The sequence below is a fragment of the Pseudophryne corroboree genome, chromosome 4, assembly GCF_028390025.1.
Source record: "Pseudophryne corroboree isolate aPseCor3 chromosome 4, aPseCor3.hap2, whole genome shotgun sequence".
Lineage (NCBI taxonomy): Eukaryota > Metazoa > Chordata > Amphibia > Anura > Myobatrachidae > Pseudophryne > Pseudophryne corroboree.
The window spans coordinates 68,955,759-68,983,496 of record NC_086447.1 but is presented as its reverse complement, the minus strand read 5'-3'; the positions used below and the strand labels follow the sequence as shown (position 1 = coordinate 68,983,496).

The 27,738-nt window shown below is 43.1% G+C and overlaps 1 protein-coding gene across 4 annotated transcripts in view; it reads left to right on the top strand.

Moving 5' to 3' along the window:
* The window catches only part of LOC134911111 (cysteine-rich secretory protein 1-like), a 164,674-nt gene that overhangs the window by 19,436 nt on the left and 117,500 nt on the right, over positions 1-27,738 (top strand). For all 4 annotated transcript variants that reach the window (XR_010176326.1, XR_010176325.1, XM_063919482.1 and 1 more), the window contains exons 2-3: positions 19,775-19,841; positions 23,281-23,391. Coding sequence is in view for 2 of the 4 variants with exons in the window: in XM_063919482.1 (XP_063775552.1) it covers positions 19,791-19,841; positions 23,281-23,391 (162 nt within the window). In the remaining 2 variants the exon portion in view is untranslated. The remainder of the gene's footprint in view (positions 1-19,774; positions 19,842-23,280; positions 23,392-27,738) is intronic.

The following is a 27,738-nucleotide window of genomic DNA, read 5'->3' as shown; positions in this document are numbered from 1 at the left end:
AGACAGCGCTTCTCACTTTGTAAAAACAGTTTTTACTTTATATCTATTTTTAATACAATAAGGCACCGGCCAGTGCTAAATTATTAAAACATACAAAATAATAATAACATGTGTTTTATCATATACAATTGCTATATTTTTTCATATGAATAAAAATGCACTATATAAATATTTGTACTCCCTGTATGGCTTTAATTAAAAAGAACACACAGTATACAAATAGGCTTTAAGTTATTTGCAAAAAACAAGCTTATATAAACCGTTCTTAATTAATTAATGTGTCCCACTTGTGAGATATGGGAGATAGGTTTAGCAAGCAACATGAAACAAAAAAGTCCACATGCAGGTAAGTTTACGATGTTTAGTCGGACAGATGTCACTGATTAAAGTCCATCCAAATTGGTACTTTAGACCGTTGTTAGTGTAACCAATAAATAACAGATAATGTTGAATTCTGTTAATATGAAAGCATATAAATAGGAGGCAGTAATTAAACACTGCAGTCCACAGTCCACCTAAGGTACATTAGCTCTGCACCTCGGATTAATACCTCTCCATGATTGATGAAAGACTTTGCAGCCTGATTCCAGGAGATCGGTGGACGTATGAAGACCAGCACAGTGTTCCCTTGTCGGAAAAAGCCTCTCTCCAGTATAATGATGACGGCCAAGGTAACTGTAGTAGCAGAATGCAGTATCCAGACGGCCAAAGAGTAACCACAAACGCGTTTCTCCGCCTACCCTCCGGCTTCAGCGGCTTCCTCATCTTGCACACTGAGGAAGCCGCTGAAGCCGGAGGGTAGGCGGAGAAACGCGTTTGTGGTTACTCTTTGGCCGTCTGGATACTGCATTCTGCTACTACAGTTACCTTGGCCGTCATCATTATACTGGAGAGAGGCTTTTTCCGACAAGGGAACACTGTGCTGGTCTTCATACGTCCACCGATCTCCTGGAATCAGGCTGCAAAGTCTTTCATCAATCATGGAGAGGTATTAATCCGAGGTGCAGAGCTAATGTACCTTAGGTGGACTGTGGACTGCAGTGTTTAATTACTGCCTCCTATTTATATGCTTTCATATTAACAGAATTCAACATTATCTGTTATTTATTGGTTACACTAACAACGGTCTAAAGTACCAATTTGGATGGACTTTAATCAGTGACATCTGTCCGACTAAACATCGTAAACTTACCTGCATGTGGACTTTTTTGTTTCATGTTGCTTGCTAAACCTATCTCCCATATCTCACAAGTGGGACACATTAATTAATTAAGAACGGTTTATATAAGCTTGTTTTTTGCAAATAACTTAAAGCCTATTTGTATACTGTGTGTTCTTTTTAATTAAAGCCATACAGGGAGTACAAATATTTATATAGTGCATTTTTATTCATATGAAAAAATATAGCAATTGTATATGATAAAACACATGTTATTATTATTTTGTATGTTTTAATAATTTAGCACTGGCCGGTGCCTTATTGTATTAAAAATAGATATAAAGTAAAAACTGTTTTTACAAAGTGAGAAGCGCTGTCTTATCTGTTTGGTTAGTCATTTTATCTTTATGGGGAAACTCGGGATCTAGTCCCCTTAGTCAAGCTGCCCTCACTTTGTAGGTGATAGCGCCAGGTGTACATATTGCATTTTTTTTTTTTTTCTCTCTGTCAGTTGCCTTTTAACAACGTGCTCGTAATGGGTGTGAGTATAAGGAGCTTGGGCACCACGGTGTATGTCTTTCATTTTGTCATGTGTTACAGTCATTACTTCAGGCAGTACTTTTCCAATATAACACAATCCTTCAGAGTTTGGGGCAAGCCACTTATACGCCTTCCTCCCGCATATGAAATATGCATCATCGGGGAGGACATATGGGACGGAGTAGGACATAACCATATTACACACCTTCCATGTGAAATCTCCTAACCCTAATTCTTCCATCTGTTTAGTACACGTATCAGGTTGTACGATATGTGCACAGTATCCTGGTGATACTTCTCCAACTCTTGTAATCCTATTTCCTAAGGTATACCTATACCGGAAAGATTTTCCTCTACTGGCTATGTGAAGTACAAGCTCTGTATCTGTAGTCATTCTATCTGCTCTATGCGAAAAGGTCATGGTTTGGTTACTCCATGACACTTCCCAATTTCCCGGCTTTCGGGGATTGGAGATGTTAAAACATAATAGGGACCTATCCACATGGTATTGGTGGAGCTTCAAACTAGGAGGACTGGAGATATTAAACCTCCTGTCCACCGGTCTCCCACCACTTAACTCAAGTACCTCCCCTATCGTTAAAGGAAATGGTACTAGCCCTGATTTGCTATGACCTTGAGGTACTTGAGAGCATACCCAACAATCTGTTTTGTTTAACACACTACCCACTAAGGAGTGATAGTCACTCAATGGATGCCGGTCCATATGGATATTAAAACTGGATTGGCATTTCTTAATGCACCCATCCTCAATGACATTGTTACAGAGCCTACAGATACAGTTTTCTTCAGCTAACAATCCTTCACAATTCCTTCTATGATCAATGCTATCGGATCGTTTTCTGATACTCGCCTTTACTTGTTGGTTAAGTTGTTCTTGGAAAACTACGCCTCCATCTTTATCATCAGAACCCATTCCAGAACCTCTCTCGACCTCCATGGTACTCTCGCCGGTACAGACTGGTCTGGTCAACATCATGGTCAACAGGAAAATCCGGATCACAGTCTCTTGGGGCAAGTCCATCTTGTAGGAGGAAACGGAGAAGAATGAGAAGGGGGAAAAATTAATTGAGGGAGATGGGATGGGAAGTTGGAGAAAAACAATAAAAGGGAACAGGGGGTCGACAGCTGCTTTTGGTCTTGTGATTTTCAATGCTCAGGTGCTGCCTCAATCCTCCTGGAACAGACACTCCAGTGATACAACCTCTACCGTCTGTTCCTTATCACGGGACCTCTCTGGATCAGCAACCTTCTTACAGTGGGACGAATGAACCCAAGTCTCTCTCTCAGCAACTTTCAATGCTGTAGTGCTAGTCAATAAGACCTGGTATGGTCCTTCCCATCTGTCAATAAGGCAACCTGAGCGTAGAAAATTCCGTATCATTACATAATCCCCAGGTTCAATGTCATGACAATTACTGTCTGGTAAATCAGGAATCACCAACTTCAGATTATCATTTTGATTCCTTAACTGTTTACTCATATTAATCAAGTATTTTACAGTCACTTCATTGTTACATTTCAAATCATCCTGAGGGTTAATCATAACATGCGGTTGTCGACTAAACAAGATTTCAAAGGGAGACAGATTAAGAGGGGACCTGGGAGTGGTTCTGATGCTGTACAATACAATGGGTAAAGCTTCTGGCCATGTCAATCCTGTCTCTGCCATAACTTTACTCAGTTTATTTTTAATAGTGCTGTTCACTCTTTCCACTTTCGCACTCGCCTGTGGACGGTACGGAGTGTGCAGCTTGCTATCAATTCCCATCAATTTACACATTCCTTGAAAGACATCACTTGTAAAATGGGTACCCCTATCGCTCTCAATTATTCTAGGGATACCATATCTACATACAAATTCCTGCACAATTTTCTTAGCAGTAAACATTGCGGTATTTGTGGCCGCAGGAAATGCTTCGACCCAATTTGAGAAAACATCTATACAAACAAGTACATATTTCAAGTTCCGACAAGGGGGTAATTGAATGAAGTCAATCTGTATTACTTGTAAAGGGCCGCCGGCAGGTGGGATATGAGATGGTTCTGTAGGTATTGTTTTTCCGATGTTCTTTCTCAAACAGGTAAGGCATGACATTGCTCTTTTACTCGCATGAGATGACAATCCTGGGGCGCACCAATATGCTCTTACCAACTTGCACATCCCTTCCTTGCCCAGATGAGTCAGCCCGTGAGCTGCTTCAGCTAAACATGGGAGGTATGCTCTGGGGGCCACTGGTTTACCCTGTCCATCCGTCCAGAGTCCTGAGGACTCCTGGCCATATCCTTTTGCCTTCCAGACTGCCTTTTCCTGTGTGGAACACAAATTTTGCATTTCACACAACTTCTGTGTGTTGATGGTATTAAATACCATCAGTTGTGTGGTGTCTGTCTGTATGGGGGTAGTAGCTGCTAACTTAGCAGCTTCGTCTGCCCGGCTGTTACCAAGTGATACGGGGTCCTGGCTATATGTGTGTGCTTTACACTTGATAACAGCCACTCTGTCGGGTTCCTGTATCGCTGTTAGAAGCCTTTTAATGTGAGCTGCATGCGCTACCGGTGTACCAGCTGCCGTCATGAAATTTCTGAGGCGCCATAGGGCTCCGAAATCATGGACTACCCCGAATGCGTATCTAGAATCGGTGTAGATATTGGCTGATTTTCCCTTAGCCAATTCACATGCTCTGGTTAGGGCGACCAGTTCAGCAACCTGGGCTGAGTGAGGTGGGCCTAGCGGTTCCGCTTCTATGGTGCCTTGGTCATCTACGACTGCGTATCCAGTACACAAGTCTCCCGAGTCTGACTGTCTATGACAACTACCGTCTGTGTAGAACGTAAGTTCTACGTCTTCCAGTGGGTTGTCACTGATGTCAGGTCTTGCGGTAAAATTTTGGGTCAAATATTCCATACAATCATGAGTGTCTTCCTTTGTATTAAATCCTCCTTCCCCACCACTCTCATCCTCCACCCTTTGTGTCTGTCCAGAGACACCCGGGAGATATGTTGCAGGATTTAATGCACTGCATCTCCTTATGGTGATGTTTACGGGGGCCATTAGTGCCAATTCCCATCTTGTAAACCGCGCTGATGAGATGTGCCTGGTTTGGGCAGAATTCAACAAGGCTGACACTGCATGTGGTGTATGAATTGTGAGGTTGTGACCTAGCACGACGTCTTCGCTTTTCGTTACTAGCAATGCTATCGCAGCAACGCTTCGCAAGCATGTGGGGAGGGATCGCGCTACCGTATCTAGCTGAGCGCTGTAATATGCTACTGGCCTGCTGGCATCACCGTGTTTTTGGGTTAGTACGCCTGCCGCGCAACCAGCACTTTCTGTTCCGTATAGTTCAAAGGGTTTCCCATAGTCTGGCATACCTAATGCTGTTGCCTGCGTTAGGCACTGTTTAAGTCTCTCAAATGCTGCCTCAGACTCGTCTGTATGCGAAATCCGATCAGGTTTGTTTGAGGAGACCATCTCCTGCAAAGGTAACGCTAGAATGGAAAATCCTGGGATCCAATTACGGCAATACCCACACATTCCTAAGAATGTTCTGATCTGCTGCTGGGTTTGTGGCAGAGTCATGTCTCTAATTGCTTGAATTCTATCAGCGGTCAGGTGTCTCAGTCCTTGTGTTAGACAGTGTCCCAAATATTTTACCTTAGTCTGGCATAATTGCAACTTGTCTTTGGAAACCTTGTGTCCTGTGTCTGAAAGATGAAACAGGAGCTGTTTCGTATCCTTCAGGGATGCTTCCAATGAATCTGAACACAGCAGTAAATCATCCACATACTGTATCAATACTGATCCACTCACTGGTTGAAAAGACTGTAAACAATCATGTAAAGCCTGGGAAAATATACTTGGACTATCTATGAAACCTTGGGGTAATCGAGTCCATGTGTATTGGACTCCTCTGTATGTAAATGCGAACAAATATTGGCTGTCAGGGTGCAGAGGTACCGAAAAGAAAGCGGAGCAGAGGTCAATAACAGTGAAAAATTTCGCAGTGGGAGGGATTTGCATAAGGATGACAGCTGGATTTGGCACTACGGGGAACTGACTCTCAACTATTTTGTTAATCCCCCTTAGATCCTGCACTAGCCTGTAACCCCTCCCCCCACTCTTTTTAACAGGGAAGATGGGACTATTGGCAGTGCTGGACGTTCTTACCAGAATGCCCTGTTGCAGCAAGCGTTCTATTACTGGGTAAACTCCTAACTCCACCTCTGGCTTCAGAGGGTACTGTGGGATTTTTGGAGCTATCCTACCATCTTTTACTTGTACAACTACCGGAGCTACATTTGCCATTAATCCAGTGTCCTGTCCATCTTTAGTCCAAAGTGACTCTGGTATCTGAGATGTAATTTCTTCTACTTGGGAGGGAGTCCTATTTGTCATAATGGTATGTGACATTAATTTTGATGGGGAGTCTAACATGTCTCGCACTTCCTGAGCGTGATTCTTAGGTATGTCCAAGAATACACCTTCAGGAGTACAATAAATGACGCACCCCATTTTACACAATAAGTCTCTTCCCAGGAGATTAGTCGGTGCCGATGCAGCCAGCAAAAAGGAATGCTTGGTATGTAAAGGCCCTATTGTAATCTCTGCTGGTTTGCTAACAGGGTAATGCTGGACTACTCCTGTTACTCCCACGGCTGGAATTGTCCTTCCAGTGGTTCTCATGCCCACTGTTGAATTGATCACTGATTTGGCCGCCCCCGTATCTACAAGAAAGTTTAAAGTTTTACCAGCTACATTGATTGCAATTTCGGGTTCACTTCCAGGGCTTGCAATCAATTTTACTGGCTGCAGATTACAGGCATGGCCACACCCCTATTGGGTATGGTGACCTCCCTGGATCCCGCTGGCAGCAACTATTTGTGACGGAGTTAGCTGGGAACTACCAGAGGTGTGCCAGTCTCTGTTCGGGGGGTATCTTTTTGTTTCCCCTGCATGTGGCTCATAACTCCGTTTCTGCGGACCCTGATCCCAATGTCGTGTGTCGTGTCGTTGTCTAGGGGGTTGGTATTAGTTTCGTGAATTCTTTACTCTACAATCTCGTGCCATGTGTCCCTGTTTATGACAAGAATAACAAGTAACCACACTTGACTTACCCACAGGGTTTGGTGATATAAACAAAGGCTGCCTTGTGGTCAGGGCCTGTATACTTACTGACATTAATTTATCACCTTGTTGTTCCCTGTGTCTGGTGATGTTCCTATCGTGATCAATAGCAGCCTCTCTCAAAGTAGCCACAGACAGACCTCGCCAACATGGTTGTGTGGTCTGTACCCTATTCTTCAATTACTCTTTTAAACCATCCATCAGTACCGATACTGCTACTTCTCGATGGTTTGTGTTTGTTTTAATGTCCTCTATGCCTGTGTATTTTGCCATTTCTGATAATGCTCTGTGAAAATACTCTGCAGCTGTTTCTGACTCTTTTTGTTTAATGGAGAATATCTTGTTCCATTTAACTACCGCTGGGAAATACTCTTTTAATTGTAAACTTATTCTTTTTACATTGTCTTTGTTGTACACATCTGTAAGAGGTACATCCTGATCTAATCCACAGTCAGCTAAATATTGAGCTGCGTCGACATTGGAGGGTAAACATGCTCTCAGCAATATCTGCCAGTCTTTATTGTTGGGCTCTACAGTGTTACCTAGGTCTCTGATGTATTTTTGGCTGGCAACTAAGTCTTTTCTAGGGTCAGGGAATTCAGACACTATGGTCCTTAATTCCATTCGGGAAAATGGGCTGTACATGGCAATGTTCCTAATGGGAGTGGCTCCTGATGTGTCCGTTTTCCCATTTGGCACTGCTATTACCCTAACAGGAGTAATTCTAACAACCTCATTCTGTGTAGATTCTACAGCCTGTGGTGAAATAGTTTCAGCATAGTGTATGGTGCCGTACTTACCTGTTGATACGACCTCACCTATCCCTCCGCTAGGGGCCTTTGTTACTAATCTCGGGGGTGGAGCTGTGCCTGCTGTGGTCTCTGCTATGGTGGCTGCTAGAGAGAGCGCTGAAATTGTTGCCGATTCGTCCTCTTGATCACACTCCTGAGGAAAGTTCAAGACAGGGTACAACTTGCACGGGTTAATACTTGCATTGGTTAATTGGTTAACGTTATCTTTAACATTTACACAGTTGCTAAGTGTTTGTTTGTTACACCTTAATGCGTCATTCTCCGCAACCAATTTTTCTCCAGATATATATGGTGGCGGTGGGGCCGTGGCGATCAGTTTCCTGATAGAGCCAGATCCCGCCGCCTGAGTCAATCCTCTCTGTATGTCACCTTCCTGTTGCCACAACTGCAAATAATCGTAATGTTTGATTCGTCTCTTTGCTGATTTGATGAGACATATCCTCCTCCTTAAATTTTGTAACACTTCTGAGCTGAAGCTACCTACTCTTGGGAATTTCTCCCCGTCATGTACTGTCATTCTCTCCCATTCATCACATAAAGCTTCTGTGTGACTTCCGTATTTCTCACACATTACGTACCTTGCCGACCCAATTGGTCGGTTCACTGAATCAACCCGAACCGAGGTTGATCGCCCCCTACCTGAACAAGTGGCCCCCATAGTTTGAAAGTGTTGCTTTATTCAGCCAACCCTTACGCAAACCAAATGTTCAAAATAGGCTGACGGTGGCGGTTTACCGAGTACCCCACTCACTCGCCCACGCCGACCAATACGACCTGATCACACCGATATGGTGCTGGCGTACTCGACCCAGGGCCCCTGCGACCTGAACCTCTATTTACTGGAACCTGTGAGGGTGATCCGAAGAACACTTACTCTTTCCAGTAACTATTGGTTGTTGGATAGTTCCTGAGTGAGCAGCGAACCTCCCTTAAAATAAAAAAAATTACACAAATCACGTTAGAATGTACAAATAGCGTTTGTGACCCCTTTACTCTAATGGTACTAGGCCAGATTACTAACTAATGTACACAATTACGTGCGGTACAATCGTTCAGTACACAAGCAACTAATCTTATGTACTGAGCGACCAACAGAATCGAAAATTACGGCTGCGAATTCCTTCAGCCAGAGCTTGTATGGCCTATATGGGTGTTGCACCAACCCTTTCTTGGTGTTGTGCCTGTGGACTGTATAGCGGACTTCCTTGTCTGCTGTACCTGGACCTCCTGGTCTGCTATGACCTCCTGGTCTGTTACAGTATGACCTCCTGGTCTGCTACACTCTAATGCTCAAATTTTATGTTTTAACCAGGGATGCCTCCCTAGCCACCATGTACGTCACTTACACGCATGTACCTCACGAGAACTCGACTTTTCTTGTGGTTCAACCTCAAAAATTGTAAAAACAAACACTCACTCACCACATATACACTTTTGTTTCTATTTCTATTTCTGCGCAGAAATTTTTCTTTAGACCAGATGTGTTACCAATTAGGAGAAGGATCTGTTAATTTAAATTTCGAATGTTAAAATAGATTTGCGCGATTTATCGCCTTGCGTTATTTACCGCGTTGCGTTACTTATCGCGTTGAGAGAGAGAGAAAAAAAAAACTTGTGATTTGAGTTACGTGGGCGTACCCGGACGCTCCGCTGCGTGATATACGCTGCGTGCGTCGGCCTTTGGTTTGCGTACGCAAATCTCAGTCCTTTTAGAGACACGTGTACGCAAAACAAAGATCCACCGTAACACAATTTATACGTTTATCAATGTAGATGATCCTTGATCATCTACCGCACACCACACTGACTTCGCCTTATCTCCCAGGCAAAACTGTGTGTTTGTCTATACTTTAACTATGTTACCTTTACTCTTAAATTATGAACTAGCGACAAATCTCTCTTAGCACGTTTATCAACTATAAAACTGGCAAACAGGAGAGTGATATACGAAAATACACAAATGAGAAAGAAATGCAGATATATATATGTGCGTGTGTGTGTACGCAAGACAGAAAAATAAACAGTTTTAAAAAGACACTATTATTTTGTTCTTACCTCCGGTTCCCGGATTCCTTCGGCACCCTTTACTAAGAGAAGCAGACGCTTATCCCGACAGCACTACGAGGAATATAACCTCTCGCCCTTTGCTGATGGATAATGTCTGCTGTATCTACCTAGTGCAGATATGTGAAGGACGGGCGAGCCGCCAATTGATAAAGCTAAATATTTATCGTATATAATACCCTTTATGAGGTCTAAGAACACTGTACGCTATCTACGTATGAAGTACCGTAAGGGTACGCACGTTGCGTAACAATCGCTTAGCCGTAGTCGAGACGCTCAAGCGTCACGTTCGCTCACGGCCAAGGGATCACAGGCAGGCACGCTATTGGCTGCTGACTAACGTAATGATTCGCTATAGCGTAGCGGACGCTCGGGACCACGAGGAGATCACCAGCGGCGCTGACGCTCACAATGTTAAACCTTTGTATCTAAACCATAAACAGTGTATTGTGCAGTAAAACCTTAGTGTAATGATAGAGTGTAAATGCAACACAGTATAACCTTATTACCTTTAAAGCTGTTCGAGCGTCACCGACGCTCTGAGAATACTTAACACTATAAGAAATACACAGATACCGTGCTCAGGGTCCAACGCCTAATATATATATTATGAATGATATACTTGCAAAAGAATTAAACACAATACAAGTCATACACTACAATATAACATAGACTAACTAACCAGATAACTACACAGGAAATACAATACAATACAATTACTATTTAAGGGAAAATAAGAGAGAAAGAGGAGAAGAGAGAGAGAGAGAGAGAAATTGGCTCACAATAACAAGAAGATCAATATGATTGCGGAGAAACACTTACGCACAAGGGGAAACGATCGCATGCGCCTCGATATCCAGCTCCCGATTATCAGCAATGAGAACCGTTGAAGAGAGTGAACTGGATATGGTCGGCCTGCCTATTTATGCCCCACACACAATACAATTCAATGGTCCCTACAATCTCATTGTTCATTGGACACAGGAATTTGGCTTCGCATTATAACAAAAGGTCATAGGTTGATTCATACAGGTGGGCTGTGACTGTTTCCAACTGTTCAGGTGGGTGGGATACTGGGTTTCCCGCCGCATGACTAAGTAAGAACAAATAATAGTAAATGGACATAAACTTCTTATGTCCATAACTATTCGCACGAGCGATTAATCCGCTCCAAACCAACACCGGAATATTGCTATTTAAATACTCTTCCGATGGGTACCAAACACCACTGTATGACCCCTGTTAGACCCTTCGTACAATGCAAAGAGGGATCTCTCTGTTCAGGAACATGCTATGTTAACTAAACTTTCAGAATCTATCAAAGGGACCATGATCTACAAAATACATTATATAGTGAAAATATGTAACGATTGAGTCGCACGCTACGATCACATAAACTCTACCGTAAATACGCATACCGTGCGCCTGCGGGTGCCCGCGACTGTGAGTATGCGCACGCACGGGAGAGCGTACGCATGCGCAGCGCGGACCTGTATAAGGTGCAAATATGGCAGTGTGTATAGAGATATTTTTCTGACTTTGACAGCACCCATCCACCCAAGCTGAAATAAGGGTAGCCATTCAGCATTACTTTGTAGAAAACGCCTCTCACGACATCTCCTCTGGAATAATCTGGGAGGCACATAAGGCCACACTTAGGGGCCAATTGATGGCCAAGTCCTCTGCCATTCGGAGGAAAACTGCACAGGAAATAGCGTTGCTTGAATCTCAAATTGCCACTTTGACTTCCCAGCATAAACAATCCCCATGTACCGCTTTACTCCAACACATAGATAATCTTAAGGGTCAATTAAATGCTCTTCTCTCCCACCGCGCAGCAATTATTTTACAAAAATTGCACCAACGTTTTTATGACAAAGCTGACAAGATTGATGCTGTCCTGGCGAACAAACTGAGACGAAAACGAGCATTAGGTTCACTTGATAAATTATACTTTAACAAATTGGGGTCCCTTACTTATGATCCTAAGGTAATGGTGGACGAATTTAAAGACTATTATGGATCACTTTATAACCTTTCGGGATCTCCCTCCCCCACTGGGTCTGAGGGTGTGCGTTCATACCTCTCGACGGTTCCTCTACCCTGTATTACAGACGCCCAGCTCTTAGATTTAAATAAAGCCATCTCGGTGGATGAAACTGTTGCAGCTATTAAGTCCATGAGGTCCTCAGCAGCCCCGGGCCCTGACGGGTTCACAGCCCAATATTACAAACTATTCACCACAGACCTGGCCCCACGTCTTACTTCCCTCTTTAATAATGTCCAGCTACAACCCAGGCTGATCTCGTGGTAATCCCGAAACCTGACAGAGACCCTACATTATGTCAAAACTACAGGCCTATTTCCTTGCTAAATGTCAACCTAAAGATATACGCCAAGGTTTTGGCTTCTCGATTGGCTCCTCTTCTTCCACACCTGATTCACCCAGATCAGGTGGGTTTTATACCAGGGCGCCAAGCGCCTGACAACACTAGAAGAACTATTGATCTAATTATTTCTATCAATAAACAGAAATCGCCTGCAGTTATACTGGCATTAGACGCCGAGAAGGCGTTTGACCGAATTTCATGGTCTTTTGCCTTTGAAGTTCTACAAAAATTTGGCTTTTCTGGAAGATTCTATGAGGGGATCTCAGCATTGTACCGTTCCCCTTCAGCGAGGGTCTCTGTCAACCAATCCTCCTCTTCTACCTTCGGGATTGCTAACGGTACCAGACAGGGTTGCCCGCTTTCACCCCTAATATTTGCTTTAATAATGGAACCTCTAGCTGCTAGGATCCGCTGTAATGCAGCGATCACGGGGGTCACGGTGGGCCTCAAAGAACATAAAATAGCATTATACGCGGATGATGTCCTAATCTCGCTTTCTGACCCTGCCCATTCTATGGCACCACTTTTCTCCGAAATTAACACCTACTCTACACACTCCGGTTACAAAATTAATACTAGTAAAATGGAGGTACTTGATTTTTATGTCCCTGCTACTATTAAACACACTTTAGAAGCCACATTTCCATTTGCATGGCATAAACAAAAGATATTTAGGAGTTTTCCTGACTCGCAACCACCACCAGCTTTTTCTGGCAAATTTTCCCCATTTATTGGACCAAATCAAGTTAGATCTTCACTCTTGGTCCAACCAATTTATCTCATGGATTGGCCGCGTGAATTCTGTGAAAATGAACGTACTCCCTCGGCTCCTATACCTTTTTCAAACCCTCCCTGTATATATTCCTCCCTATGTATTTAAATCCTTGCAATTTCATACGTTTCACTTTGTCTGGGCCGGTAAACGACCTAGGGTAAAACTGAGTGTATTGCAACGTCCTTCCCGCAGTGGAGGTTTAGGTATCCCCGACTTCGAAAAATATTACTTGGCAGCTCAACTTGCTCACTGCGTGCAATGGTGCAATCCTGAGGCGAGAAAGGTCTGGGTTGATATCGAGGCAGATGATCTGGGCCTCTCTTCGCTCTCCTCCCTACTATGGCTCCCTAAAACACGTCGCCCCAGATCGGTGCTCTCTCACCCGATAGTTATGCGCTCCTTATCCATTTGGGACTATGTCAACAGGAAATATAAATTAGCTTCCAGCCCATCCCCTTTAATCCCTCTATTCCATAATCCTGATTTCCCTCCGTGCTTGATTAGATCGGCTTTTTCTCGGTGGAAGAGGGGTAATATTCTATATCTCAATGACATTACTACAGATGTTAGCTTCCCCCAATTTTCCCAGGTTCAGGAACGGATTGCGTTCCCCCCTGCAGACTTTTATCAATACGTACAGATCAGACACTTCCACTCTAAAATGGGTAATCTCCTTATTCAAAGGCCACTCACGAGCTTTGAGACACTTTGTTGGAAACGCTCCTCAACCAAAGGCTTAATTTCCAATCTTTCCGCACTACTGGTCGGGGAGGCATCTACAACAGGAGACTCTCATGAGATTGCGTGGGGGAGGGACTTAGGTTCTGACCTGACCTCTGAAGATTGGTCGGAGATATGGGACAACGCTGCCTCTAGCTCTATATGTGTCAAAATTAAGGAAAACGTATACAAATTGATTTACAGGTGGTATTATGTACCCTCCAAGCTGCGAGCTATGTTTCCCGACACCTCTGATAGATGCTGGAGGGGATGTTCTGAAGAAGGTACCTTTATGCATATTTGGTGGCAATGCCCTAAAATCACCACAATCTGGAAAGAGATTATAATTCTTATTTCCAGTGTTCTTGAGGTTCCCGTCCCCTATGACCCTAAATATTTCCTTCTCCCGCTGGGGTTTACGAATTTAGACATCAAAATATACTAGCGCAACATATTATAAATGCTACAACATGTCAAATAGCAACTGATTGGAAGAAGCCCTCCCCCCCTCTTTACAATCTATTATTTCTCGTATTTGGTTTAACTATACGATGGAATACATAACGAGCATAATTAAACACTCTGCCAAACCCTTTGAGAAGATTTGGAGCCCTTGGTTGACATCTCAAAATGCCTCTTCCCCATTCTTTGGCTAATATATCCCACGGGATAGACATAGTATATTAAAAAGAAAATTATTTTTATTTCACTTTTTTATTTTATTTTTATATATATGTATATTTCTTCCCCTATTGATTGTGACCTTCCTCCCGGGGTCTCCCCCCCCCCCATTTCTGCCCTGCAAGGGTATCACTCTATTCTTCTTTTTCTTCATTCTCTTTTCCTATCTATTTTTCATACTTAGTCCTCTTACGGTTTGCCCTACCGTCCTTTGTGAGGACACTTTCTTCTCTTCATAGACAAAATTGGATCACTCAGTTGATTGTTATGACTTAGTTTTATTGCATACTCTTCTAGTCATGTGACTGTATATCATTGTTATGTATACTTCTTTGTATCGCATTGTGATCTCTTTAATAAAAATTTTATTTTAAAAAAAACATTAATTTACACTGCTTTTATTTAGGGCTATATTCCCGATTTTATTGATTAGACCCTCACAAATTAGGATTGAGGTCTTACAATTTTTAAGTAAGTCACCTGAAGAGTGCTCATTGGTATTTGTTCTTCATATTTTGGATGTATTAGTGATTACCGTATATACTTGAGTATAAGCCGACTTTTTCAGCACTTTTTTTTGTGCTGAAAAAGCCCCCTCGGCTTATACTTGAGTCAGTGGAAGGAGGGACACGGAGGGCACAGCGCGCGCCTCTCCTGTGTCCCTCCGGTGGCAGCGGTGGGGCTATTAAACAAAGTACCCATTCGTGAGCTCTGATTGGCTCATGAACCGGCACTTCATTTAACAGACCCGCCGCGGCCGCCTGAGACACAGGAGGGACACAGGAGAGGAACGCGCTGTGCCCTCCGTGTCCCTCCTTCACAAGACAGCGCGGAGCGGCAGAAGGTAAGTAACTGGCACTGGGGGAGCATATTTGGCACTGGGGGGGGGCATATGTGGCACTGAGGGGGCATATCTGGCAGTATGAAGGCATATCTGGCACTGTGGGGGCATATCTGGCAGTGTGGGGGCATATCTGGCAGTGTGGGGGCATATCTGGCAGTGTGGGGGCATATCTGGCATTGTGGGTGCATATCTGGCAGTGTGAGGGCATATCTGGCAGTATGAGGGCATATCTGGCACTGTGGGGGCATATATGGCACTATGAGGGCATATATGGCACTGTGGGGGCATATCTGGCACTATGAGGGCTGTGTACGGCTAGAGCTGCATTTCCCACCCTAGGCTTATACTTGAGTCAATAAGTTTTCCCAGGTTTTTGTGGTAAAATTAGGTGCCTCGGCTTATATTCGGGTCGACTTATACTCGAGTATATACGGTATGTATAATTACTTTGTAGAATTGTCCAACAAACCTGTACTGTTAAATGGCCTTAAGGACTTGAAGATCTCTATAATTGTCAATTTTGGATGTTATCGGTATGTACCTGTATGAAATACCTAAATAATGCACTACATGGCCAAAACTGTAGACATAATCTGTCACCCTTAATGAAATTGTTGTCTCATGATCAATTTAAAGCCATAACCTGTTGATCAAATGTCCTCATTTCTCCTCGTTTTCTTAATTTACTATTTATATGTAATATGTATTTTTTATTCTTTGAATTGATGGATATGTATATGTTTTTACCAGCTGTATTGATTATCCCTCTGAAGAAGTCCGTTAAGGACGAAACGCGTCAGGGTGGAAGAGAGAAAATATACCCTTCATTTCATCATTCGACACTAATTATTGTCATGTGTTTGTGAAAGGGTTATTTCTTTTAGCAATTTGTGCATTTAATAAATTGATATGATTCATTTACTGGTTTAAAGTGGTCAATTGCATTGCTGGTCAAATACGGAGTGATTATTAGCGCCATCTGATTCATTGTTTGGAGGTGTTTTGGGTTGGTCCTAGCTAACAGGAGGACCGTTTCAGAGGACAGCAATTTTACAGCGCAGGATAAAGGTTTTTTTTTGCTTTCATATATATATATATATATATATATATATATATATACAAGTTGAGTATCCCTTATCTAAAACGCTTGGGACCAGAGGTATTTTGGATATCGGATTTTTCCGTATTTTGGAATAATTGCATACCATAATGATATATCATGGCTATGGGACCCAAGTCTAAGCACAGAATGCATTTATGTTTCATATACACCTTATACACACAGCCTGAAGGTTATTTTAGCCAATATTTTTAATAACTTTGTGCATTAAACAAAGTGTGTGTACATTCACACAATATATTTATGTTTCATATACACCTTATACACACAGCCTGAAGGTCATTTAATACAATATTTTTAATAACTTTGTGTATTAAACAAAGTTTGAGTACATATAGCCACAGAAAACAAAGATTTCACTATCTCACTCTCACTCAAAAAAGTCCGTATTTCGGAATATTCTGTATTTCGGAATATTTGGATATGGGATACTCAACCTGTATATATATTTATGTGTATTACATTTGGTGTCACTGCTTCTTCCCCCTGCATTAACTTTAAAAATGCAATAATAAAAACCCTCTTTAATCAAAAATATTCCCATCTAATGAATGTAAAGAAGTGACTCCCCCACCTCACCCCCAGATCACTTACCGAGTTAGGGAGCAGATCTATACTATATATCGTGATGCAGCAGGATTCATGGGTCCTCAATAGAACTCTACTTTCGGGCTATGGACAGCGTGCAATTTATTCATATAGGTCAGATATCGAGCAGAGTTCAGTAAAGGTCGGCTCCTGGCTCCAGATAGCAGAGGGTATTCCTTGGAGAAACCCCCTATTTAATACTATGTGAAATGTCTGATTATGAAGAAGTTGTCAAGAAAGTAGACAAACCTCTCTAAGAACCAGGAACAGGTCAAGAGTAAAAAAAAGAAAACGTATAACCAGCTCCCCCACCAAAAAAAAAAAGAAGATTCTCCCACACCGCTCCACCCCTATGTGACGTTACATATAGGTAGATTGCTGCGGACCTGCAGGAACGATTCACAGAGAGCTGATGCACAGGGAGGGCTTGTGTTAAGAATTCCAGTGCCCGCATCCCCCCTGATGGTGGCCCTGCTTATATCTAAGACATATAACATCATAATAGTATAAGTATGATCAAATTTTTCCTAAGGACTTTAATTAGTCTGTAATAAAGAAATTATTTCACAAAGGCCAAATGTTTATAAACATACAGTATAACATCCACATAAGTACCATATGTTCAGCACATACCACCCAATGCAGTCTGCATACAGTAGTAGCCCCATGTCCTGTGCCAACATATCCAGCCAGGGGTGGATCACATAACCCTCAGGCCCTGCAGCAAGATATATTGCCGCTCATGCACCCCCTCTCATCTTCTGAGGGACTATTTCTTCTTCAGTTGCAAAATTACTATTATACTCCTTCAGTGGCGGCAATTCCATCACTGGGTCCACCAGGCTTTTATGACCACAATAACAACTTCTCTGCTCGGCAGAGTCCCATACCACTAAAGTAGCTGGGAAAAGGGAGGCACTCACCTCTCAGAACCCTGAGTGTATGTACTGTATATATGTTTTTTTTGTCTCCCTCGGGGAGTAATGGGGGGGGGGGCTTTAAATCTTATAATCGCTCCCAAAAATGTCTAGCTATACTCCTGCCAGTACCTTCTCTGAGGATCAGTGGCATAAGTAGAAATTTTTCTCCCCCAAGCCAAAAAATTCTCTGGTGGCCCTCTCCTCTCCCATAGTTGCCACTAGGAAAGTAACGAACTTGCGCGTGCTGCAAAAAGATGGGCATGGCCTCGCTAAAATTGGTGTGGCTTCATTGAAAGGGACATGGCATTGCAGGAAAAGACTACCTTATACCCTAGTTTTGCAACCTGCACACCCAGACATTGGCCACCCCAGGAAAAAATAATAATCCTGATTCATGCCCCTTACATTATATGTCATTTTTCCTCCTAATAGTAATGCCACATACCGTAATGCCTGTGATACATTATGCCACACACCGCAATGCCCATTATATATTATGCCACACACTGCAATGCGCCTGAGACATTATACCACATACAATGCCCATGATATAGTGTACCACACACTGTCACACATTATACATTATGCTACACACTACAATGCCCATTATACATTATGCCACACACCGCAATGCCCATTACACATTAAGCCCTACAGTAAGGCTACTAATTATTTTTAAATTACCTGATCGTTGCCAGGGGTTTCACGCTCTTGGTTCCATGCAGTTTTTAACTTTTCATTCTCATGGTGTCATGCTCATTGCCAGGCATTTCATGTAATGGGTGTTATGCTCATTGCCAGAGGTTTCATACGTTGGGTGTCAAGCTCATTGCCAGGGGGTAATGCTTGTTGCCTGATATTTCATGACCTGGATGTCATGTGTCTTTCCAGGGAGTAATGCTTGTTGCTAGGGGTGTGTAATGCTCATTGCCAAGGGGTTTTCAAGCTCGCTAACAGGGTGGCAGAGTGTAAGGCCGCCGCGGTCGTGGCCAGTGCTATGCACTCCCGCGGGTCCTGGCTTTTTCAACCAGTGTGCCGCGACCAGTTGCAACGTGTGCCGTGGAGCCAGAGCAGCTCCTGTACCTTCAGAGTGAACTGTTGGCCCATGCTCTTCTTAGAGGATGAGTCGTGCTTCGGCCGTGACCTATGCCTTGAAAACTGTGTGATATCATAGGTCACGGCCGCCGCGTCTCACTTCCCAGCCAGCCCACCTGCCTGCATACACATCTTCCGGTTCCTGCCTGCATACACAGCTTTCCTTGCCAACCCACATCCACACCTGCCCGACTGTCCCCTGCTCAGTATTCGCAGAACTCCACTATGAACAACCCCCGCCACTGAGGGACAGGGAGGAGGACAGCTGATAATAATATTTGTTATTTTATTTCTCCTGTGGAGAACAATAGGATTTCAATAGGATTTATGTGGGGAGAATAAGAATTTATGGATTTATGGGGGGAACAATGTGAATAATTCTTGTGGGGAGCGATAGGATTTATGTGGGGAGAACTGTGAATGATTTATGTGTGGAGAAATAGGATTTATGTAGGGAGCAACATGATTTATGTGGGGAGCAATGTGATTGTTTTTTCTGTGTAGGCCAATGTATGTGTGGATTTTTTTACTCTGAGGGCCAATGTGTGTGTTTTGTTTTTTACTGTGGGGAACTGATGGTGTGCCTTGGCAATTTTTAAATATTGTTCGGTGTGCCGCGAGTAAAAAAAGGTTGAAAATCACTGCACTAGAGGTCAAGTATGACCTCTAGCATGTCTCCTCCATTTTGGGAGGGACATTTAGCAGATTGACATGCAGACAGCTAGTCTGCTCTGAATTAGTGGCAGCACCGTCGCAGCCCTGCGCCTCGAAGCCTCCGTAGTGGATGCGGGGGTATTAGTTATGCCACTGCTGAGGATTAAACACTCTATTTGTCTGGGTGTGGGCACAGATGATTGAGAGCCTTTGTTGTAGAGTAAACTTGTCAGCAAACACTAATCCAACACATATTAATGTTACAGAGAAAATAAAAAGGCGATGTTTCATCTGGTGTGCCTATCAGCCGTGCTGGCTCTCGCCCCTGTGCAGGTATGTATGCACGTTTTCAGTATTTATCCCTATTTCTCAAATGACTCTATTTTAAAATAAGCAAAAGAGACAAACGTTAGGACGGAAGATTATTTTTGGCGTAACGATAAATGATCTTCTGAAGTGTCAGCCCTGCAAGCAAATGAGAGAGATCATCAACGGCTTGTACATTACGTTACATTCTCCTAGGCCTAACCTTCCCTCTCATAGCCTTACTATAACCCTCCCCTCCCATAGCATAATCCTAACCCTTCCCCTAGTGCCTAACCCTCACCTTCTGCAGCCTAACCCTCCCCTTCAATAGCCTAACTCTCCAGACACTGATGAATGTCAACGGGTCAACATTGTCAACATATCAACATTCTGAAAATGCCAACATGTTCAATGTCGACATTTCAACAATGTTGACACCATAACTGTGTCCAGGTAGTGTAGTCCCATAAAGACAAGATATAGTTGGCATCCCGTCAATCAGGATGCCTATGGTCAGAAGATTGACATCAGAATCCCAACATTGCTCAGAATCCCAAAGGTCACAATGCCGATGTAAGCATGAGGGGGAGAGTTAGGGTTAGGCTGTGGGAAAGGTGGTTAGGGTTAGGCACCAGGGGTATGCCGGAGTCGGTATTCTGAGCGCCGTCATCCCGTGCCCCACGATATTCTACCCAAACCGTGCATGTAATGGGTATGTGGGGATGTCAGATGGCATGAGTGGAGGTCTGAGGTGAATTTATGCAAGTCTGAGTGGCATTTGGGAAGGTCAAAGGGCATGGCTATTTGTTGTAACTATAGATATTTTCTGTCTCTTAAAGGGAGATTTATCACAGGATTGGAGAGAGATAAGGTGGAGAGAGATGAAGGGGTCTATTCATGAAGCAGTGAAAAGAGCAGAGAAGTGAGCTTGTGGAGAAGTTGCCCATGGCGACCAATCAGCCGCTCTGTACAATTGTATAGTATGCAAAATATAAATGTTACCCAATTCTGATTGGTTACCATGGGCAACTTCTCCACTGGCTCACTTCTCCACACTTTTCACTGCTTCATGAATAGACCCCAAAGTACCAACTAATTAGCTTCTGGCTGCCATGTTAAGGGCCCTACACACTGGGCAATTTGGACAATGACCGATATGAACAATGAACAATTTTTCAGTAACCATTTTATGCATACACACTGAACGATTTGTATGAACGGTTTGAACGATTTGACATTGCAGTCATCTATACAGTGGGGATCGAAAGTTTGGGCACCCCAGGCAAAAATTCATTTTAATGTGCAAAAAGAAGCCACGAAAAGATGGAAAAATCTCCAAAAGGCATCAAATTACAGATTAGACATTCTTATAACATGTCAAAAAAAGTTTGATTTTATTTCCATCATTTACACTATCAAAAGAACAGAAAGCTAAAAATGGCGTTTGCAAAAGTTTGGGCACCCTGCAGAGTTAATACCTTGTACTGCCCCCTTTGGACAGCTGAGACCTGGCAGTGTCATGGATTGTTCTCAATCATCGTCTGGAAAGACCAGGTGATGTCAATCTCAAAGGTTTTAAAAGCCCAGACTCATCTGACCTTGCTCCAACAATCAGCACCATGGGTTCCTCTAAGCAGTTGTGTAGAACACTGAAACTGAGAATAGTTGACACTCACAAAGCAGGAGAAGGCTATAAGAAGATACCAAAGCGTTATCAGATGCCCATATCCTCTGTTCGGAATGTAATTAAGAAATGGCAGTCATCGGGAACAGTGGAAGCTAAAGCAAGATCTGGAAGACCAAGAAAAATATCAGACAGAATAGCTCGCAGGATTGTGAGAAAAGCAAGTCAAAATCCACGTTTGACTGCACGATCCCTCCAGGAAGATCTGGCAGACACTGGAGTTGTGGTACACTATTCCACTATAAAGAGATACTTGTACAAATATGGTCTTCATGGAAGAGTCATCAGAAGAAAACCTCTTCTACGTCCTCACCACAAAAATCAACATTTGAAGTTTGCAAATGAACATATAGACAAGCCTGATGCATTTTGGAATAAAGTTCTGTGGACCGATGAGGTTAAAATAGAACTTTTTGGTCGGAATGAGCAAAGGTACGTTTGGAGAAGGAAGGGCACAGAATTTAATGAAAAGAAACTCTGTCCAACTGTTAAGCATGTGGGTGGATCAATCATGCTTTGGGGTTGTATTGCAGCCAGTGGCACAGGGAACATTTCACGAGTAGAAGGAAAAATGGATTCAATAAGATTCCAGCAAATTTTGGACGCAAACTTGATGCCATCTGTGAAAAAGCTGAAGTTAAAGAGAGGCTGGGTTCTACAAATGGGTAATGATCCTAAACACACCTCAAAATCCATGGTGGATTACATCAAGAGGCGTAAACTGAAGGTTTTGCCATGGCCTTAACAATCTCCTGACCTCAACATAATTGAAAATCTATGGATAGACCTTAAAAGAGCAGCACGTCACAGACAGCCCAGGAATCTCAAAGAACTGGAAGACTTTTGTAAGGAAGAATGGGCGAAGATACCTCAAACAAGAATTGAAAGACTCTTGGCTGGCTACAAAAAGTGTTTACAAGCTGTGATACTTGCCAAAGGGGGCAGTACAAGGTATTAACTCTGCAGGGTGCCCAAACTGTTGCAGATGCCATTTTTTGTTTTCTGTTCTTTTGAAAGTGTAAAGGATGGAAATAAAATCAAACTTTTTTTGACATGTTATAAGAATGTCTAATCTGTAATTTGATGCCTTTTGGAGATTTTTCCATCTTTCCTTGGCTTCTTTTTGCACATTAAAATGAATTTTTGCCTGAAGTGCCCAAACTTTCGATCCCCACTGTATAGTCCAAATTGGCTTGCAATAATAAACGATGATAGACCAACAACGAACGACTGCGGGGACACACATTGTTCATCGTCAGTGCCTCCACACTGAACGATATGGACGATATACTGTATCATTCATTTTTGAACGATATCTTTCGTATCTTTCTAAAATGTCATCCAGTGTGTAGGGCCCTTTACAGGCTGTGCTTGTAACATGACAAGAGATGATTAGTTGGCACTTTTGGGGCAAATGTATTAAGCCTGGAGAAGTGATAAAACAGTGATAAGGCAGTGATAAGTGCAAGGTGATAACGCACCAGCCAATCAGCTCCTAGCTGCCAATTTACATATTGAAGCTGATTGGCTGGTGCTTTATCACTTTGCACTTATCACTGCTTTATCACTGTTTTATCACTTCTCCAGGCTTAATATATCTGCCCCTTTATCTCTCTCCAAGCTTTGATAAATCTCCCCCTTAGTCCCTGACTGGTTGGCCACCGTTACAGTATAGCAATACAGAGGTCACAGGCTCAAGTCACTGTTTGCAGCAGATATTTCTTTGAACTTTGCACTGTAAATTTTGAAAGAAAAAAAACCTGTTAATTGTAACTCGTTTAGGTCAGTAATCTATTGTCAACTGATGATCCAGCGGTACAGAAAGAAATTCTAAACCTGATCAATAACTGCAGAAAAAATGTCGACCCACCTGCTTCCAACATGGTGAAAACGGTAAAATTATTATTTTTTATCAGTACGGTATTAAATTGGCTGTAAAGGATTAGAGCACTTCTGGTGATGGCGTCAGGTTTTAAAGTGAGGGAGAGCAAAGGGTAAAAATGGGCGCCAACTGTATGTATGGATGAGCGGGTTTGGATCTCAGAGATCCGAACCCCCCTGGACTTCACAATCCAAGTCCGGCACAGGGTCGGGCTCGGTTTTCCTGCCAGACTTGGTTCCCAGAACAACGCAAAACGTCATCATCCTGGTGTTGGATTCTCGCGAGATCCGGACTTTGTATATTTTGCACCTCCCTGCCATCTTCACTCCAGTGCTGGAGAGTGTAGTGAAAGGACGTGTATACTCAGTGTCTCTGCAGGAAAGTAACCTGGCGCGTAGGGTGGTGACCTGCTCTTTTGTATCACTCCAGTGGTGCTTTCTTGTGCAGCATCAGTCCAGTGGTGGTGTCTTGTGCTCCATCAGACCAGTCACAGTGGTGGTGTCCTGTGCTGCCATAAGTCCAGTGGTGGTGTCCTGTGCTGCCATAAGTCCAGTGGTGCTGCTGTATAAGTCCAGGCCAGTGGCGCTGCCATATAAGTCCAGTCCAGTGGTGCTGCCATATAAGTCCAGCGGTACTGCCATATAAGTCCAGCGGTACAGCCGTATAAATCCAGCGGTACTGCTTTATAAGTTCAAGGGTACTGCCATATAAGTCCAGTGGTACTGCCGTATAACTCCAGCGGTACTGCCGTATAAGTCCAGTGGTACTGCCGTATAACTCCAGCGGTACTGCCATATAAGTCCAGTGGTACTGCCGTATAACTCCAGCGGTACTGCCGTATAAATCCAGCGGTACTGCTTTATAAGTTCAAGGGTACTGCCATATAAGTCCAGTGGTACTGCCGTATAACTCCAGCGGTACTGCCGTATAAGTCCAGTGGTACTGCCGTATAACTCCAGCGGTACTGCCATATAAGTCCAGTGGTACTGTCGTATAACTCCAGCGGTACTGCCGTATAAGTCCAGCGGTACTGCCATATAAGTCCATCAGTACTGGCGTATAACTCCAGCGGTGCTGTTCTGTGCTGTATATTATTTACTCCAAATAAAGGGGTTATTAATATTTAATCCAAATAAATTTTACATGGTTTGACCTGTGTGGTGTAGGGGTACACTCTCCTGTGCTGCCAGGGTTTGCACTGTGTGGTGTAGGGGTACGTTCTCCTGTGCTGCATATTATTATAATAATCACAAATAAAAGGGTTATTACCCAAATAATTTTTACAGGCTTTGCCGTGTGTGTGGTGTAGGGGTATGCTCTCCTGTGCTGCATATTATTATAACTCCAAATAAAATGGTTATTATCCAAATCATTTTTACAGGGTTTGTCCTGTGTGGTGTAGGGGTACGCTCTCCTGTGCTGCATATTATTATAATAACTCCAAATAAAAGGGTTATTAGCCAAACATTTTTTACAGGGTTTGCCCTGTGTGGTGTAGGGGTACGCTCTTCTGTGCCGCATTTTGTTAATAATCCAGAAAAATAATGAAGAACAAAAATTTGGAGAATAAAATAGGGAAAGATCAAGAACCACTTCCTCCTAGTGCTGAAGCTGCTGCCACTAGTCATGACATAGACGATAAAATGCCATCAATGTCGTCTGCCAAGGCCTCCAGTTTCAGTGAATGTCCTCGAGTTCTAATACTCCTCTTCCTTTGAAGAATGTTTCCCTCCTGAACTTTGTTAAAACCCTTGGTATATTTGAACATTTCTATCATGTCCCCTCTTTCTCTTCTCTCCTCCAAACTATACATGTTAAGATCTTTTAGCCTTTCCGGGTAAGTTTTGTGATGTAGGCCATGCACCATTTTAGTTGCCCTTCTTTGTACACTCTCTAATGTATTTATATCCTTCTGGAGATATGGTCTCCAGAACTGGACACAGTATTCAAGATGAGGCCGTACCAATGACCTATACAGTGGCATTATTACTTCTTTTTTCCTGCTACTGATTCCTCTGGCTATGCAACCAAGCATCTGACTTGCCTTCTCATTGCTTTGTTGCATTGCTTTCCTGCCTTTAAGTCACTTGAAATAGTGACTCCTAAATCCCTTTCCTCCTCAGTAGTTTCCATTATAGTACCCTTGATACTATATTTAGCCTTTGGGTTTTTGAGACCCATGTGCATGATTTTGCATTTTTTAGCATTAAACTGTAGTTGCCACGTTCTTGACCAATTCTCAAGCCTAGCTAGGTCATCAATCATTTGTTTTACCCCTCCCGGTGTGTCTACCCTGTTGCAAATCTTTGTATCATCTGCAAAAAGGCATACTTTCCCTTTAATACCATTTGCAATGTCACCAACAAAGATATTAAAGAGAACTGGTCCAAGTACAGATCCCTGGGGTACTCCACTGGTAACATTTCCTTCCAAAGATTGCACTCCATTTACTACAACTGTCTGTTTCCTATCCTGCAACCAGGTTCTTATCCATTTAACTGTTTTGTAATCCACCCCCACGCTTTCAAGTTTATTTAGCAGTCTGCGATGTGGGACAGTGTCAAATGCCTTACTAAAGTCTAGGGCCCTCATTCCGAGTCGTTCGCTCGGTATTTTTCATCGCATCGCAGTGAAAATCCGCTTTGTACGCATGCGCAATATTCGCACTGCGACTGCGCCAAGTAATTGTACAATGAAGATAGTATTTTTACTCACGGCTTTTTCTTCGCTCCGGCGATCGTAGTGTGATTGACAGGAAATGGGTGTTACTGGGCGGAAACACGGCGTTTTATGGGCGTGTGGTTGAAAACGCTACCGTTTCTGGAAAAAACGCAGGAGTGGCTGGAGAAACGGGGGAGTGTCTGGGCGAACGCTGGGTGTGTTTATGACGTCAAACCAGGAACGACAAGCACTGAACTGATCGCACAGGCAGAGTAAGGTTGAAGTTACTCAGAAACTGCTAAGTAGTTTGTAATCGCAATATTGCGAATACATCGGTCGCAATTTTAAGAAGCTAAGATACACTCCCAGTAGGCGTAGGCTTAGCGTGTGTAACTCTGCTAAATTCGCCTTGCGACCGATCAACTCGGAATGAGGGCCTAAATATGCTACATATACAACTCCCCCTTGATCTATTATTTTCATCACAGAGTCAAAAAAGTCAATAAGATTTGTTTGGCATGATCTCCCACCAGTAAATCCATGCTGTTTTTGATCCTGTAAGTTGTTTGATATAAGATATTCCACTACTCTTTTAATAGTTTTTCCATTACTTTCCCTACTACTGATGTAAGGCTTACTGGTCTGTAGTTACTTGCTTCTTCCTTGCTTCCACTTTTGTACAGTGGAACTACATTTGCTCTTTTCCAGTCCTCTGGAATAGCACCTGTATTTAGTGACTGGTTAAATAATTCTGTTAATGGTGCCACCAGCACATCTTTTAGCTCTTTTAGTATCCTTGGGTGATTTTTCCACTGTTAGTTTTGAAAGTTCTGTTAGGACCTCCTCTTCTGTAAATGTAGTTTCATCTACCTTATTTGTATGAATGTCCTTGCAGCTTAACTGTGGCACCTTCCCTTCTTCTGTAGTAAATACAGAGCAAAAATAATGATTTAGGTGATCTGCTATTGCCTTGTCTCCCTCCACCAAATTCTCACTTTCTGTCTTAAGCCTTATTATTCCTCCATTTGATTTTTTTTCCTTTCATTTATATACTTAAAAAAAGTTTTGCCCCCTTTATCTACTGACTGGGCCATTTTCTCCTCAGCTTCTGCCTTTGCGCATCTGATCACTTTCTTAGCATACTGCCGTCTGTCAAGATACACCTCTTTGTCGTTATTATTTGAGCCATCTTTTTTGCTTTCACACTGGCCCTCATTCCGAGTTGATCGCTCGCAAGGCGATTTTAGCAGAGTTGCACACGCTAAGCCACCGCCTACTGGGAGTGTATCTTAGCGTCTTAAAATTGCGACCGATGTATTCGCAATATTGCGATTACAAACTACTTAGCAGTTTCTGAGTAGCTTCAGACTTACTCGGCATCTGCGATCAGTTCAGTGCTTGTCGTTCCTGGTTTGACGTCATAAACACACCCAGCGTTCGCCCAGACACTCCCCCGTTTCTCCGGCCACTCCTGCGTTTTTTCCGGAAACGGTAGCGTTTTTATCCACACGCCCATAAAACGCTGTGTTTCCGCCCAGTAACACCCATTTCCTGTCAATCACACTACGATCGCCGGAGCGATGAAAAAGCCGTGAGTAAAAATCCTATCTTCATAGCAAAATTACTTGGCGCAGTCGCAGTGCGAACATTGCGCATGCGTACTAAGCAGAAAAATGCTGCGATGCGAAGAAATTTAG